This window comes from Paramisgurnus dabryanus, chromosome 2 (assembly GCF_030506205.2).
Source record: "Paramisgurnus dabryanus chromosome 2, PD_genome_1.1, whole genome shotgun sequence".
NCBI classification, from domain to species: Eukaryota; Metazoa; Chordata; class Actinopteri; order Cypriniformes; family Cobitidae; genus Paramisgurnus; species Paramisgurnus dabryanus.
Window position 1 is genome coordinate 23,898,973 of NC_133338.1, and position 15,165 is coordinate 23,914,137.

Here is a 15,165-nt window from a genome sequence, read left to right on the forward strand (position 1 = left end):
CACTACTATGATTAGACATAAACATCAAAGCGGTGTTTTCTGTCGGCATTTGTCTTTAAAGCAAATCCCTTGTGTTTACTCAAATGGAGACATTGCTGGAATCCAATAATTATAATTATCTCAATGTCGAAATCAGCACTTTTAAAGTGATGAGACGGCTAGTTTAATCATTTATATCCTTGTAAAAGGATGTAAAGGATATAGTTTCTTGAATCTGCTCGTGGCGGTTACGGTCTGGCTGGTGAATTCCACCCTTTATCTCTCTCAATTAATTATCCATCTAAACCTCTTTAACCTCGGAATCAATATAACAGATTTCCAACCCTTGCTGGCCCCAAGCCCCACCCAAGGCTTCAAAAAAGCAAATGCATGCACATAACATTTCTCTTTATCAGCATCAAACTCCCTGTTGTGTCGGTTAATGAACGTCCAACACCCCTGTGTGCCATAATGATCTTCTGTATGGGCGTTGGTGTGTACTGCGGTAAGGATGAAGTAACTGTAGTGATGCACTTGTTCCAGTAGATGGCAGTAGCTTTGAACAATCGAACTATCACATTATGTCAACTTTTTAGCTTCTTAAACACCTACAAGAGCAGCATTGTCACCAGGGCATTAGTGTGTGTGTGTGTAAGTGAGAGAGAGAGAATACACTCACAGAATGTTACTAAACACTTTGCAATAAAATGTAGAGCTGCCTATGCGGAGTACACTTAGAAAAACACTTCCTAAACTACTCTTACCTGAAAAGGACCTGAGTCAGCAGCTGCAGGAAACTAAAGGGTAGTGTCCATGAGTGATGTCTATTGATTGTGTGTGTGTGCGTGCGTGCGTGCGTGTGTGTGTGTGTGTGTGTGTGTGTGTGTGTGTGTGTGTGTGTGTGTGTGTGTGTGTGTGTGTGTGTGTGTCAGCAGTAACAAGGATCTGACCCAAGCTGGGTTTTCTGCCCTGTCATCTGTATAAGCAAGATGAGCAACTTCTTTACCAAGCCCACACTGGAACTGTTGCACAGTGTGTTGCACTGTACTATGTCAAAGCTATAGAGATGAAAAACTGAGGATGGATGTGAAGACTTTCTAAACAGATGCCAGATGAGATTGTGTTTGCATGCATGCACCTATGTGTATATGTGTGTTTGGGTGTTGTGGCTTTGGGTTGAGTGATAGACTTTTACTACCACTGTTACTGTGTGTATGCATGCATGCGTGTGTGCGCGTCAAAGAGAGAGAGAGGGAGAGTGCACATGTCCTGCTAAGTGTCCATATATATGTGTGTGTGTGTGTGATACTGGTGCAGCATATGCTTGGGAGGGGAGACGCCTGCAGGGTGGAGACCAGCCTTCTGTCATCCTGGCAACTTTCCTGAATTGCCAACACTTGTAATGTGATAGAGACTGAGAATAAAAATAAAGGGATGTCCTCTTCAAACATGGAATAGCAGTGGGTGGGTTTATTGCATTTTAAGGCTGTGTGTATTGCGGTATACGCTGCTGGTTGCTCAGATTGCGTATCGTATCTAAATGTTGGTTTTTTTCTCCCTGTTGCTGGGACGTTTAGTATCATACCCCTAGTAATACCTGTTAGTAGAGCTGAGCAAGCAGATTATGAATCAACCAGCCTACATTCACACATCCACGGATGAGTCTGCATGAAATCTACAGCCCACAAAGCCATAGAAAACTCATCAGACTTCCACACATTTAGAAATACCTGTCATTCACATTTCTAAACATCTCTTATTAAAGATCCACTGAAGTAGCGTTTAAAGTGCTCAGCTTTGTTCGATGCAATTACACAATTTCTTTTGAATCTGGAAATTAGGCCAGGACATACTGAGTTGCCACTTTATCTTTTAAAATGGCCATACGCTTTAGTTTATAAAGCTGCCTGTAGGGGCAGTTGTAGCCTAGTGGTTAGAGTGTCGGGCTTGTAACCCGAGCGTTGCCGGTTCGAGGCTCACGACCGGCGGGTTGCGACTGTGGTGCCCTTGAGCAAGGCACCTTAACCCTAATTGCTCCCCGGGCGCTGCAGGGATAGCTGCCCACTGCTCCGGGTGTTTGTGTGTTCACGACTTGCAGTGCGTGTGTTCACTATTCACTGGATGGGTTAAATGCAGAGGTCACATTCCAAGTATGGGTTACCATACATTGGCAAATACTCACTTCACTTCACTTATATTACAGCCTGGAATCTGATGAGAAGCTTAAAGGGATAGTTCGGCCAAAAATGATATTACACCCATGATTTACTCACCCCGAAGCGTTCCGAGAGGCATATGTCCATCATTATTTTTCAGACTAACACATTTTCAGTTATTTTAGAAAATGTCTTATCTTTCAGCTGCTAAACAGTAAGTTACGGGGTCCATCTCCTTCAAGTCCAAAAAATTTGCATGTCCTTCCCCAAAGAAATCCATACGGCCTCAGGATGATAAACAAAGGTCTTCTGAGGGTAATCCGCGTGGTGTTGTTGTAGAAATATCCATATTTAAAACTTTATAAACTAAAATAACTAGCTTCCCATAGCGCCGCCATCTTGGACTCCTCTGTATTCAGGAGAGAGTATTAGCGTAGTGTATGCATTTTTCTCAGTGATGTATGACAAATTCGGAGGGTGGGGGCACAGAGCAGCAGCAGAGAAACCTCCGTAAACTGCGTACACTCTCATCTTGAATGCGGACGCGACTAAGATTTTGGCGCTACCTGAAGCTAGTTATTTTCGTTTATAAAGTTAAAAGTTTTTATTTAGGTCTATTTATTAATTAATTTATTTTACTTTTTTAAATATTAAATTGTAACTATTTTTTGGCCTGTATTTTATCTAATTTCAATGAACAGACATGTTTTTAAAAGTTTTAGTTAACTATTATAACCCTGCAGGAATTTATCTGCTAAAAAGTCGATTTTGAAATAATTTTTCTCACCCCCCCATGTAATTGACAGTAGTTTCATTTTAAATTTGTGTTCAACTACTCCTCAATTAAATGGTTTGCTAAATTTGATTATGGCTACCAGTAAGAGTACTTACCATGTGTAAATCAATTTCAAGCTTTTTAAAATAATGTGCATTGTACAGATTTTATGTGAGCCAGCTAAGAAGGAGATGCAAACATAAAAATGCCCCGAAAATATTGAGATACACAGGACATTGTTACTGATCTATGACCTTTCCATTTTTCCTTTTTTCATTTCTTTTTATGTGTCCCCTCTCCCTGCTGTGTTTTTTCTTTAGGCTGTTTTCTGTATATTGAATTATTGATCTGTTGAGTCGTGAATGGGCAGCGGCGTGTGCTTTACTTTGAATTTCCACTAGTTTAGTAAAATCACCTGGCACAGACATGAGGTGTGTAGAGGGTGCACGGTCAGAACAGAAGAATTTTAAAAAACATTTAAAAGTCCAGCCCAGCTTTCACAAGTGTGTACGTTAAAGTGCTGCGTGCACTCTCAGAAATAAAGCTACAAACGTTGTCACTGGGACAGTTCCCTTTCAAAAAGGTGCATATTAGTACTTCAAAGCTAATTATTGGTTGTTCCTAGATACATATTTTTACCTAAATTGTATATATTGGGACCTTTTTTAAAGGGTACTGCCCCAGTGACAGCTTTTGTACCTTTATTTATTTATTTTCAAACCTGCATTGAAAATTTTCTCACAAAACAACATAACCGGCAACATAACAGACATATTATACAAGGGCATAATTTTTGACTGTGTTTGTTCGAGTGTAAATGTGCTCTTGTGTGAGAAATGCGTGGTGAACAGTATTTTTTTGTCCAGACTAAGCTGGATTAGTGTCAGAGCGAAGTGCGGAGTCCACCTTGGTTCTCCGATCAATACTACACCACTCCTCCCTCTCTCGCTCTCTTCCATCTCTATCACCTCTACTCCGTCTCTGTTCTCTTCTTGTCTTTAATCTTTTTCTCCCGACTTTGAGTTGATGCAGCCCTCAGTATTTCATGATTGTTCAATGTGCTTCATTATGGGCAAGTAAGTTACTTCAATTGAATTATCTAAAAAAGATTTAGGCTGAAGCCTATAGCATAAAATATAGAATAGAAAAATATATGTACAGTAATGTTTTATAAGTAAGGGACAATATAGAGTCGATAATGATTGGCTGAGTGTTCATAATCTCAATTATTTTACATTGCACTATTAGAAATTTGAGTTTTGCAAAAATATTATTTGTGAAGAAAAAGACATTAATCTAGCTGGCGCAATGCAAATTATTTAACCACAGATTCTGAGTCATGTAATAATAATAATATATGGAAAGGAATCTCTCTCTTTTGCAGTAACTCTCTTTTCTCTCTCTCTCCCTTGGTATTATATTGCTGAAAATCAATGGAGCTACTTAAACAAAAGCAGATAGCCTCAGTTGCTATTAAAAGCTCTTCCTCTCTCCCAGACTATAGCAGCACTTATCAAATCCAGACAACTGATTTACCACACAAAATAATTTAAGAGCAGTTGATATTAGCTACAGGCATGGTAAAATGGCAACAGAATGCTGGTCTTAAAACAGTTTAAAGGTTACAATTATAACACATGCAGATGTAGACAGGGGCTACTAATCCTCAGAGAGTAAGAAAGCTAACCTATGATTGGTTGCTGTCAATAAATTAAAATATTTAATCTAGATTAATCGCATGATTTCATGAGTTAACTTGCGATTAATTGCAAATTAATCTCACATTTTTATCGGTTTCTAAATGTATCTAAATATAACACTTTTCAGGCTAATGCTTTAATCAACATGGATTTGGACAAATATATATGCTATATGCAAATGTATGTTTACAACAGTCTGTTTACATTTTCAACAGAACCATCAGCCATAGTTTTATATATAATTTTCCCTTTAGAAGACCTTGTTCTTTCTCCATTTCTGTTTGCTGCTACATCATTTGTGACCTGTGCTGGGAAATTGAGTGTGGGATGAGCAAATTTTCAAAAATTAGTCTGACAAAACATGGCAGAACTACACCTGTTTACACAAAGCAAAAACGATATCAATATATGTTATATGTTTTTCTTTTATTATTTCATTTTGACATTGAGACAGAGTGCTTTAAGATACTAAAGGATTTAGTATAATGTTACACAACAGATATACTTTTTCTCAACAGTTAACCAAACATTCACTTCAGATATAACAGATTATAGGTCATACCTGCGTGAATTCTTGTCAAAACAGATCTTTTCAATACTGTAATTTTGTGTAGATGACTATATATATCGGGGTCGCGCACTCACACGTTTGTGTGCATGCGCTTCAGACGTCAGTGTCAGTAAGATCGCTTTTGAGTTTTGTCACTCTTAATAACTCTTAACATCAATCAGGTCCCGAACTTTATCTCTCTTAATAATTATTTTAACATCAAGCAAGTCCTGCAGTCTATTTTCTATTATTTCTGCATGCTTAAAAAACAAAAACAAAAATATCAGCATGTGAATGCATTCATAAAGACGCATCTTTGCTTTATGGATTTGGGACGGTACACCTCTCAGGAAACATACAGATAAAGATCATTTCAGATGTTTAATGACCATTTTAGAGCATTGGATTCGCTAGACGAGAGCTTAATGCTCTTATTTTTATGAAATTATTTTCTTCTAGACAGCACGGGTCACTTGCTGCGTCTCAATTCATCCAGCTGTGGGCTAGACCAAGGGTCAAACAGAAATTGCGTGTTGACTGTTGTTGATTGTTTTGTTCTAGGCAATCATCGATGGTTTTGTAACGTCAGCATATTTGTTAATCTCTTAGTGTTTAAACACAAGAAACACTGCAGTTTTCAGTGATTATGAAACGGATGGTTACAGGTGTAAAAATAACTGGCTGTTTTCCCTTCCTGCAGAATTTTCAAGCTCTACCCAAGCAGCCACTGCAGATTTTGAAGAAGCAGTATGTCCACGGTAATGTAAATCTTTAAGGATTTTACAGTGTGAAAAAGCTTAGATACATAAATTCATTGCCTAACATGTGTAGGAAACATTATGGAAAATACATTTTCATGTTTTAGATACAGAAGAGTATTGTACATGATACTTGTAACACATTAACACAACCTCATTTTCCTCTACTTCATTTTCTGTCTTTCAGTCTGGTTGTTAAAATTAGCACGCTCTTTGTCTTCTATTAAAACATCCCTATTCATCTTTTCGCTTTCGCCATCCTAATTTTTGGCACAGTCATCTTTCTTATCCGCTCTGTGTCCTTTATACGGACCCTCCCAACACTCATTAGTGACTCATTACATTTCTTTTAATTGATTATTAATATAAACAACATAAAACTGATATGTAAGACGTATGGGAATATTGTTTGTAATTTGTTTGGGTATAAAGGAAAGGAGTCTGAAGTAGTGACTGTTCACCCACGTGCCATGTTCATTCCACGAGAGGGCTGGACTTTCCTATCTGCAGGTGGGTCAGCGGTTTGAGAGTTTCTAGAATACAATACCACTCGTGTGTGTGTGTGTGTGTGTGTGTGTGTGTGTGTGTACCTGGTAATTATCACGTTGTGGGGACCAATTGTCCCCACAAAGATAGGAATACCAGTGTTTTTGTGACCTTGTGGGGACATTTTGATGTCCCCATGAGGAAACAAGCTTATAAATCAAACAAGATGATGTTTATTGAAAATCTAAGGTACAAGAAAGGTTTTTGTGATGGTTGGGGTTAGGGAATGGGGCAGGTAAGCGGAATAGAATATACAGTTTGTGTGTGTGTGTGTGTGTGTGTGTGTGTGTGTGTGTGTGTGTGTGTGTGTGTGTGTGTGTGTGTGTGTGTGTGTGTGTGTGCGTTAGATAATAGTGTCACAGCATTGATGGTGTACCCTGTAGAAGAAAAGCCAAAGCCCATGGCATTAGTATAATCAGAATCTTAAAAATATATAGTTCTGGGGCACAATCTTATCCCCTGGCATAGTCACACAAACAGGTTATGTGTATATGAGTTAGGGGAGTGAAACCCATTCACTTAATTGGGTTTTTTAAGTGATATTTGTTAATCCTCTAGAGTACTTTTTCAGTGCATGTTTGCTGGTTTATGCACATTTGGTGTCTGCGTGTATATGAGTAACAGTGTGAGTTCCCGTCCCTGCGGTGACCTTGTCACATCCAATCAAGCCTTGCATCCTGCTGTTTCCAGAAAGAGAACAGAGAGAGGCTAGAATGAGGACAAAGTCATCGCTCGTTCACTGCTTGTCTAGTGGCCTTTGTAGTAAAAAAAAAGGTTCCCCTATTTTCATCTCTCCTCACATAAACTCACAATGCTTCGCTCCATCCATGCGCTTATACACTGCTGCCTGAAACAGTTTTGTAACTAAAACCATCATTCCCAAAAGGCTTTGCAACCTTTTTCTTAATAGCTCTACCAGTCAATACCTGCTATGAGGAAATATAGTTTCCTGGAAGCCCTTCTGCCTCTTCATGAGCAGACACAAGCATCACAGCACTAGATAGAAGCACACAGATTTTTCGCCACTTTTTTTTATTATGGAAGCTATAATGAGCAGAGAAAGTCAATTCTGAGGTGAAGAGGGTAATGGAAACGAAACGCAGGCTTCAAATCACCCACAACTGCTAGCCTACGGTTCTGAGTAGGCATGAGTTTATTTTCTCCCTGAGATTTTCAGTGTGCATTCTTTTGGGTCTGTGTCATATAAAACCAAGTAGTAGCATATATGTGTCTTTATTATGGTAAATTAATGAATAGGACATATAGTCATGTATTGGATACCTATGAATTGGATATCTAGTCATCAGTCATGCTAGAAGCCTGTGCGTGCGTGCGTGCGTGCGTGTGTGTGTGTGTGTGTGTGTGTGTGTGTGTGTGTGTGTGTGTGTGTGTGTGTGTGTTTGTTTGGCTATCTTTGTGAGGACCGGCGTGAGTTTTTAACCTTTGGAGTGAGGACCTTTTTACAAAGTGAGGACATTTAGGCCGGTCCTCACTATGTTTTCACTGTAATGGCCTCCAATGGCTGTAATATAGGCTTTTCTCTAAGTTTTAAAGAGGTCCTCAGATTGATGGAAAAATGAGAGGGACCGATATTTTTTTTTACCTTGGATACACACACGGTTTGCTCTCTATCGCCCCCTATGAATTTACAACATATTGCGCCTATAAATAGTCCTTGCGATAGCTCTAAAAAGACTGCTTTTAGGGAATTTCTTCAAATTTGTCATAAATGTTTAGGGTGCAAATTATTTGAGGAGCAGAGTTCAAAGGTGAAGGTCACTGTGACTTCACAAATCAAAATGTTGGCCATAATTGAACTTGTGAATTCAATATCTCAGGAATGCCTGAATTTCTTTAAGTCTGACACAAATGTTAAAGCTGATTAGATCTATATATATTGATATCAAAAACAGATGAAGGGGGTTTATTACATCTGGATACATGTCTAGTGATATTTTGAAGTTTGTTGAACAATTTTTGGCTATATCTCAGGTCAAAGGTCAACTTCCATGTGACATCTCAATGTCTTACCAAAACCCTACATATTTTATGCATTTTTATAACCCTCTGCAATAATAACCATATATATTATTTAAATTATATTTTATGAATGTATTTATTAAAGTCCAGTTACCTGTGTTACTACAGTAATGATGTATTAAAAATTTAAAACCATGGTGAATTTAGGTATTGCACTTTTTTTATCAAGGATTGCATGATCAGTATCTGAAATTTAAATGGACCTTAAAATATTACATTTATTACGTTATGTTACTGTATTTACACAATATGTGTAAAAATTGCACCATTCACAAACAGTACAGGTTAAAGACTACTGTACAAGTACTGTAATGACAAACACACAATAGAGAAGCATTTCTGTGAAATTATCTCTTAACAGTTAGTCTTCATGTCGATGTACAGTCAATATTAAAGTACAGACAATATTAAATAAACCGACAGTTTCGAATTCACTATGCAAAAAAGTTAACTAAACTCAGAGCATCTGCCAAAATGGTCTGATGACATCGACAGTGTAAAATAAGAAGCACTTACATTTGAAGATACAGCGAATCACACGTCAATCATCGACGGATTTTCTTCAGTCTGTGCTGTTACAGTATTTGTGGAGTGCGCGCGTTTGTCTGACGACGAACAGGTCGCGCGCTTATACTGCCGGGCTTTCATCAATAGTACACGTGTGAAGTTTGCTTTTAGTAAATAGATGTAGTAGATTCATATCCATGCCATCCAACACTCTTTATGTTCTCCATGCCATCCAACACTCTTTATGTTCTCCGTGTTTTTTATATGACTGAAAAAAAGCGCAACAGACGGTTCAGTTTGCGCAGCGTACTGAACAATTCATTCAAACTGATTCGCGAATCAGTTCAAAACGTTTGGCCCATTGTTCAATACATTCGTGATAAAGAATCGACTCAAAGGACTCATTTATTTGCAATACACTAAGGAAACGACTCAAATGAGTAATTAATGAGCAAATGGCCAAGACACAATAATGAATTAAAATACAGTAACGCAGTAAAAGTACAAATTGTCCATTAAATTTACTCCAGTAAGAGTTAAAGTGAACCCTGAAAAAAACGGCTAAAATTAGCATAAGCTGGTGAGCTGGTTTTAGCTCTTTGAGTTGAAACAAAAAAACAAAACATGGTTACTGTAGTAAAACCATGGTAACAACAAAATAAGTTTTGACAACCATGGATTTCAAAAACCATAGTTAAACTTACTACACTTTTACCACAATAAATCCATGGTTAATTTACGTAGGCCTAATGGTTAGCTGGTTTTGCTAATGAACCATCTGGTTTACCTGTGTTTTGGTCATTTTTTAAGCTGTTAAGCTGTACAGCTGGTTAAGCTGTACAGCTGGTCAGGTTGGAAGACCAGACCCACCAGCTTGACCAGCTTTGCCAGGCTGGATGGGCCAACTTAAAGCTAAAACCAGCTACCAGCTTATTCTAGTTTTAGCTGTTTTTTAGTAGGGCATTTTAAATGTAAGTAAATATTTTCCGAAATCTTACTCAAGTACATGTAACGAAGTAAATGTACCGTTCCTATACTCACCTCTGGTTCCATTGTATACTTAATACATAAAGCTGCATTTAAGTAATAAGACATATATAGTACAGTTACAGTGGGTTAATGACTTTATATCCATATTTGTGTTGTTTCTACTACTGTGGCACACGCTGACAGTCGTGTAGTCTCTCTTGACTAAACAATGTTGTATTAGATGACTTCAAACTGAACTGTAGGTTAAATAAATCACAACCTTCATCTAAACATTTGACAGAATGACAGTAGACAGTATAGCCTATTTAATGTCTAAGTATAAGGCATCACGTGTGAAGGACATGGGCAATTCAGCAAATTCAGATAGGAAACAAAAAGGATGTGGAAATAAACTTTAAGTCTGCCTTGTTTTTGTTACTGTAATTAAAGTTTATATTAATAATTTCATTGAGTCTCCAGTCTTCTTCCTCCAAGCAATTGTTTCTCAGTTTTATGGTTGATACACTTTAGCTCTGATTTGAGTAATTTTGTGGTTATTTATTTTGCTTGTTATCAGAAATAATCTGTACTTTAGATGGACTTCTGTTCTATGCAGACGTTTACTGGAAGTTAAGTTTGGGCCACAAAATCCGTTTGTTTGTGTTATTGCAGCTGAAAGGTCTATAAGCGACGCTTCGGGTGTGCTTACATTGTGCATGTATTGATAAACGTCTGTAAACAGTGTGAGAGGTAAACACGTCCGTATCTGTGTCATGCATGCGCATTACACATAACACTGCACAAGTAAGTTACTGTTATCTTTGTTCTAAACCCTGCTTTTTGCCATAGGTTAAGAAGCATTTCACACTTGTAATTTAGAAGCGGGGTTTTCCCTAATATTAACCCAGGGTAAAATGCTCAGGAGCAGGGTTAGAATGTTATGAGCCCAATTAAACACAGCTGAAGCAGCTAATCAAGGTGTTCAGGGTTGCTTGATAATTACATGACATAGGGTTTAGGAATGCACAGTGTGAAACGTGAAACAGATATGTCAGGATTCAGTTAACCCGGGGTTTAGAATAACCTGAGGTTAACTATTTCCTTTTAATTTGCTGTGTCATTAATATATTGTTCTCTAGACAGATCTGACCAGCCCCAAACTTCACATGGTGGTTTTGCAGCATCCCCTGAGTGTCATACAAAGATGTCATACAAAGTCTCTAAAATAAGGAGTTTTTCTAGTTTTTATGCAGGAATACAGCCTTTATATGCATCTGTGTCTAATAGCCACAGAGATGCTCTTAAATGAACAATGTCAAGTCAAATGATTAGGCTCGGGGTCTGGTGCTACTATGATACCAAATTTCAACTTTATGTGATCTTTGACCCTTACATGTAGTCACCTTCATAAATATTGGAACAGAAGCACATTTTGTGTTACATAGTTAATAGTGCACACTCTCAGCTTTACTCAGAGGGCATCTGATTGTCTGATCCAGATTGTCTAAATAGTTTAGGACCCTGCTAAAAAAACAGCATACCAGCAAGACCAGCATATGTTGTGTTTTGGTGCTTATTTGCTAGTGCAGTGGTTCTTAACGTTATTCCTGGAGGCCCACTGCCCTGCACATTTTATGTCTCCCTTATTTAACACACCTGATTCAAATCATCAGCTCATTAGAAGAGATCTCCATGAACTGAACTGAGTCTGTCAGACAAAAGAGACATACAAAATGTGCAGGGCAGTGGGCCTCCAGGAATAACATTAAGAACCACTGTGCTAGTGAACACCAGCTAAACCAGCAAAGACCCGCATAATTCCCATGCTGGTCCATGCTGGTTTGATGCTGTTTTTTTCAGCAGGGGAATAACAGCCATTTAATGTAACTGCCCCTTTTAGATATATATCAAAACACAACAAATCCATCAGAGAGATGGCAGGAACCTTAAGAGTGAACAGATCAACATTCTAACTAAAAAACACAATGGTGAGCTTAGCAACATAAAAATCCTGTACACCTATATAGGATAACAGTGGTGGATGATCTTATTTTACTCTCACATTTTAAACTGCCTAAACCATTCATCCAAACTGGATGTGTGCACTTTAAGCCTATATTTACTATATGACTTTAACTGGAATAAATTTTGGTAAACAGCTTAAATAACACAAAACCTGCTTCTGTTTCAATACTTATGGAGGTGACTGTACATTTTCCATGTATACTTTATTATTTTTCATATAATTTATTCTATTGTCATCACTAGTGTTATGCTGTCTATTTTGGAGGTTGATGGAGTTTTACTGAAGTCAGATGTTGTATAACCTGGCCACACAGACATGGTCACTTGGAGGGAGACAGCTATTTGGTTAAAGGCAGGGTATCTGATTTGATCCAGAAACACTTTTAGTTATGCTGATTAAAAGTTTCCTCACATCCTGATAGCAATCAATATGTTAAGTTGTTTGAATGTATCTGTTGAAATTTATGTCATCTGTGAAAGGCGTAGGACCAAAAATTTTTAAACCAATCATAGATCTCGGTTTGAACGGACGTTGCCTTTTTTTGTCCCTCATCCGTAAGCATAATTTGAATGTCACGGCGCAGCTTGTTCACGCAGACACCATACATCATCGGTGCGTTCACGTGCGCTCATCTCCTGTCTGTAAACAGAGGGATAATGATAAACTTTTCTGCTGAATTGACAACCTGCACAGGAGCCACAAAACGAAAGACATCTTTTATAACAACAACAGCAAAAACCGCCTGGATCAGCAAAGAGCAAAAACACAAATGAACATCGGCAACTTTACTGCTTTACCACGAGATGCAAACAGCTGCAGGAGGCAAAGGGTCTAAAAGTTTATTTTGCTAAGGTAGGTACGCGATATGTTTGTATTGAGATGGATTCAGATATTCTACTTTGATGAAACATTGTGTTGCTTATGAAATTTGTGTTCGTTTACGGATTAGCATAACGATATAGTTATGTTACTACGTCTACACAGCCGAAAGTGTGCTTTAACTAATTCTGATGTAAAACAGTTGTTTATGTTGGTTATTTTGGTAATGTTATTCACTTTGTACTGCAAAGTTTTCTCACTGGTGAACGAGACATGAGATGTAACCGTCTGATCTGTGCATGTTCATGTGTTTGGAAAGAGGCGCGACTTTGAATGGCGATTTGAATGGAGAGTGGCATCGTGATTTCATTGCTATTCGGCTACCGTTAGCATTTTTTTTTTAATTAGATACCCTATCTTATAGTGCTGATAGCACAATGCTATCTTCCAGTCACTCACACAGTATGTCCTGTGGTCGACTGCATAAACTGTTTAGACTAGTCATACAAGTTAGTAATCTATTTTCTTCAAAACTGTTTATAACTGTTTTAAGTCAGTTACGTTTGAACGTAGACTGATCTCATTTCAATACAAAATGTACTGATTAGCCCTAGTTGATCAGACTAGTTCTTAAGACACAGTACATAGTGGCAAAACTAAGGTTGAATGCCCTGTGTTATAAACAGTGACATGTTTGATTAGTCTTGCATATTTGGTTAACTCCAAAATGGAATCAGTATTGTCGCTTAACTACAGCTGCTTGACTTCTCAGCGTAAGGATCATTATGAAATTAATATTATTCATTAATATTTGGAATTTAAAAGTGGGTTTACCCCATGCCATCTAATAAAGTGGGTATATTCTGTATACCTTGCACTACACAACTGTTTGTAGCCACACATTAAAGTAAATGTACATCCATATAACTTCAGCTCACAAACTAATAACTCTGTACCTCTGTGAGCCAGTTAATTACATTACATACAGTGTAGACATACTAATTTAATAGAAGTTTAGTTTAGTCTTAATTTTCTCATATAATTCCAATTTAAAGAATTGTTTAATCAATGCATCATTTACATACTGGATTATAATCACTAAATTTTTGCATATAATGCTTAATGGTACTGCTTTTGTAAATTTACTTTAATAAAAGTTTTAATGCAGGCCTTTAACAAAATGAATACAGTGTTAAAATATCATATATTCTTATTAATGCTGAAAAAGTCAAGATTCTTCCATGTGAAACACTGTGACTATATTGTTATACAAAGTAAACGCCCATCCCCCAATGCCCCAGACCAGTGCTACACTGCACGTGTTTGCGTCGCCCAACCCCCACTCCCCAGACCAGCACTACACTGCTACACTGTTTCCCCATCCCCCATTTCACTTCACTGCTCATCAGCGTTTGTTTATAACTCATGGTTGATGGACCGATTTCAGAGAAGATTGGAGAGACTTAGACAGCATCACAATAAATGCGCAAGCCGTTATGAACAAACTTTTCTTCGTCAGGTAAGTGTTCCTAACATTATTATTTTTCTTCATATTTATTTAAATGCATGTTTTTGTTTTAATTGTCTTAATTGTCCAGCATAATGCATATCAATTCACAGACTAACATTACACTGTGTCGTTTTTGTAAAACATAATGTTTTAACCCTTGTTTAATGTTTTAAAATTGAATCAAAACTTAAGACCATAGATTGTAACATCAGTACAGCCTGTAGGCCTCACTTTAAGAGTCATGGGATCAAAGATTAAGATAAATTAGGATGCATTCATTTGGTTGTATTTGTGCAGTCTGTACATTTTGATATGTTAAATATGTGTTATGCTGATATACATTTTCAATCTTGGTGTCCAGGAAACAATGGGAGAGCCTTCAACACAGGTATGTGCTTTTTCAAAATCTTTTAAAAACTTGCATTTGTCATTTAATTTAAGGACGAAATGTGTATTTCGTAATGTTACATTACAGCGTTCCGTGGCCGTTCGCGTGTCACGTTTTAAAACACGTGCTAAACGCGGATCAAAGCGCTTCTTTCTTCCAAAGCGCGCTCCCGGGGCGTGTTTCTTAGCAACCACGAGCTGCGCTCGGCGAGGATAACGTACTGCTTGATCGGATTTAAATCGCTCCTCTGTACCTCGCGTCAAATTGCGTTATTTGTTTCGATGAATCTGGTTGTGACTTTAAAGTGTTTGCACAGGGAGCTGTCAGTCACTCAAAAGTACGAGAAGGAGTTGCGGGGGTCGCTCATGTCACTGCTTCCAATGATGACACCATATAGCATATATATATATATATATATATATATATAATTGTTATTTATATG

The 15,165-nt window shown here is 37.7% G+C and overlaps 1 protein-coding gene across 1 annotated transcript in view; it reads left to right on the top strand.

Moving 5' to 3' along the window:
- Positions 1–15,165, top strand: part of poln (polymerase (DNA directed) nu) — a 68,360-nt gene that overhangs the window by 16,654 nt on the left and 36,541 nt on the right. The window contains exons 17-18 of the mRNA XM_065248522.2: positions 5,861–5,918; positions 6,351–6,428. Coding sequence (XP_065104594.1) covers positions 5,861–5,918; positions 6,351–6,428 — 136 coding nt within the window. The remainder of the gene's footprint in view (positions 1–5,860; positions 5,919–6,350; positions 6,429–15,165) is intronic.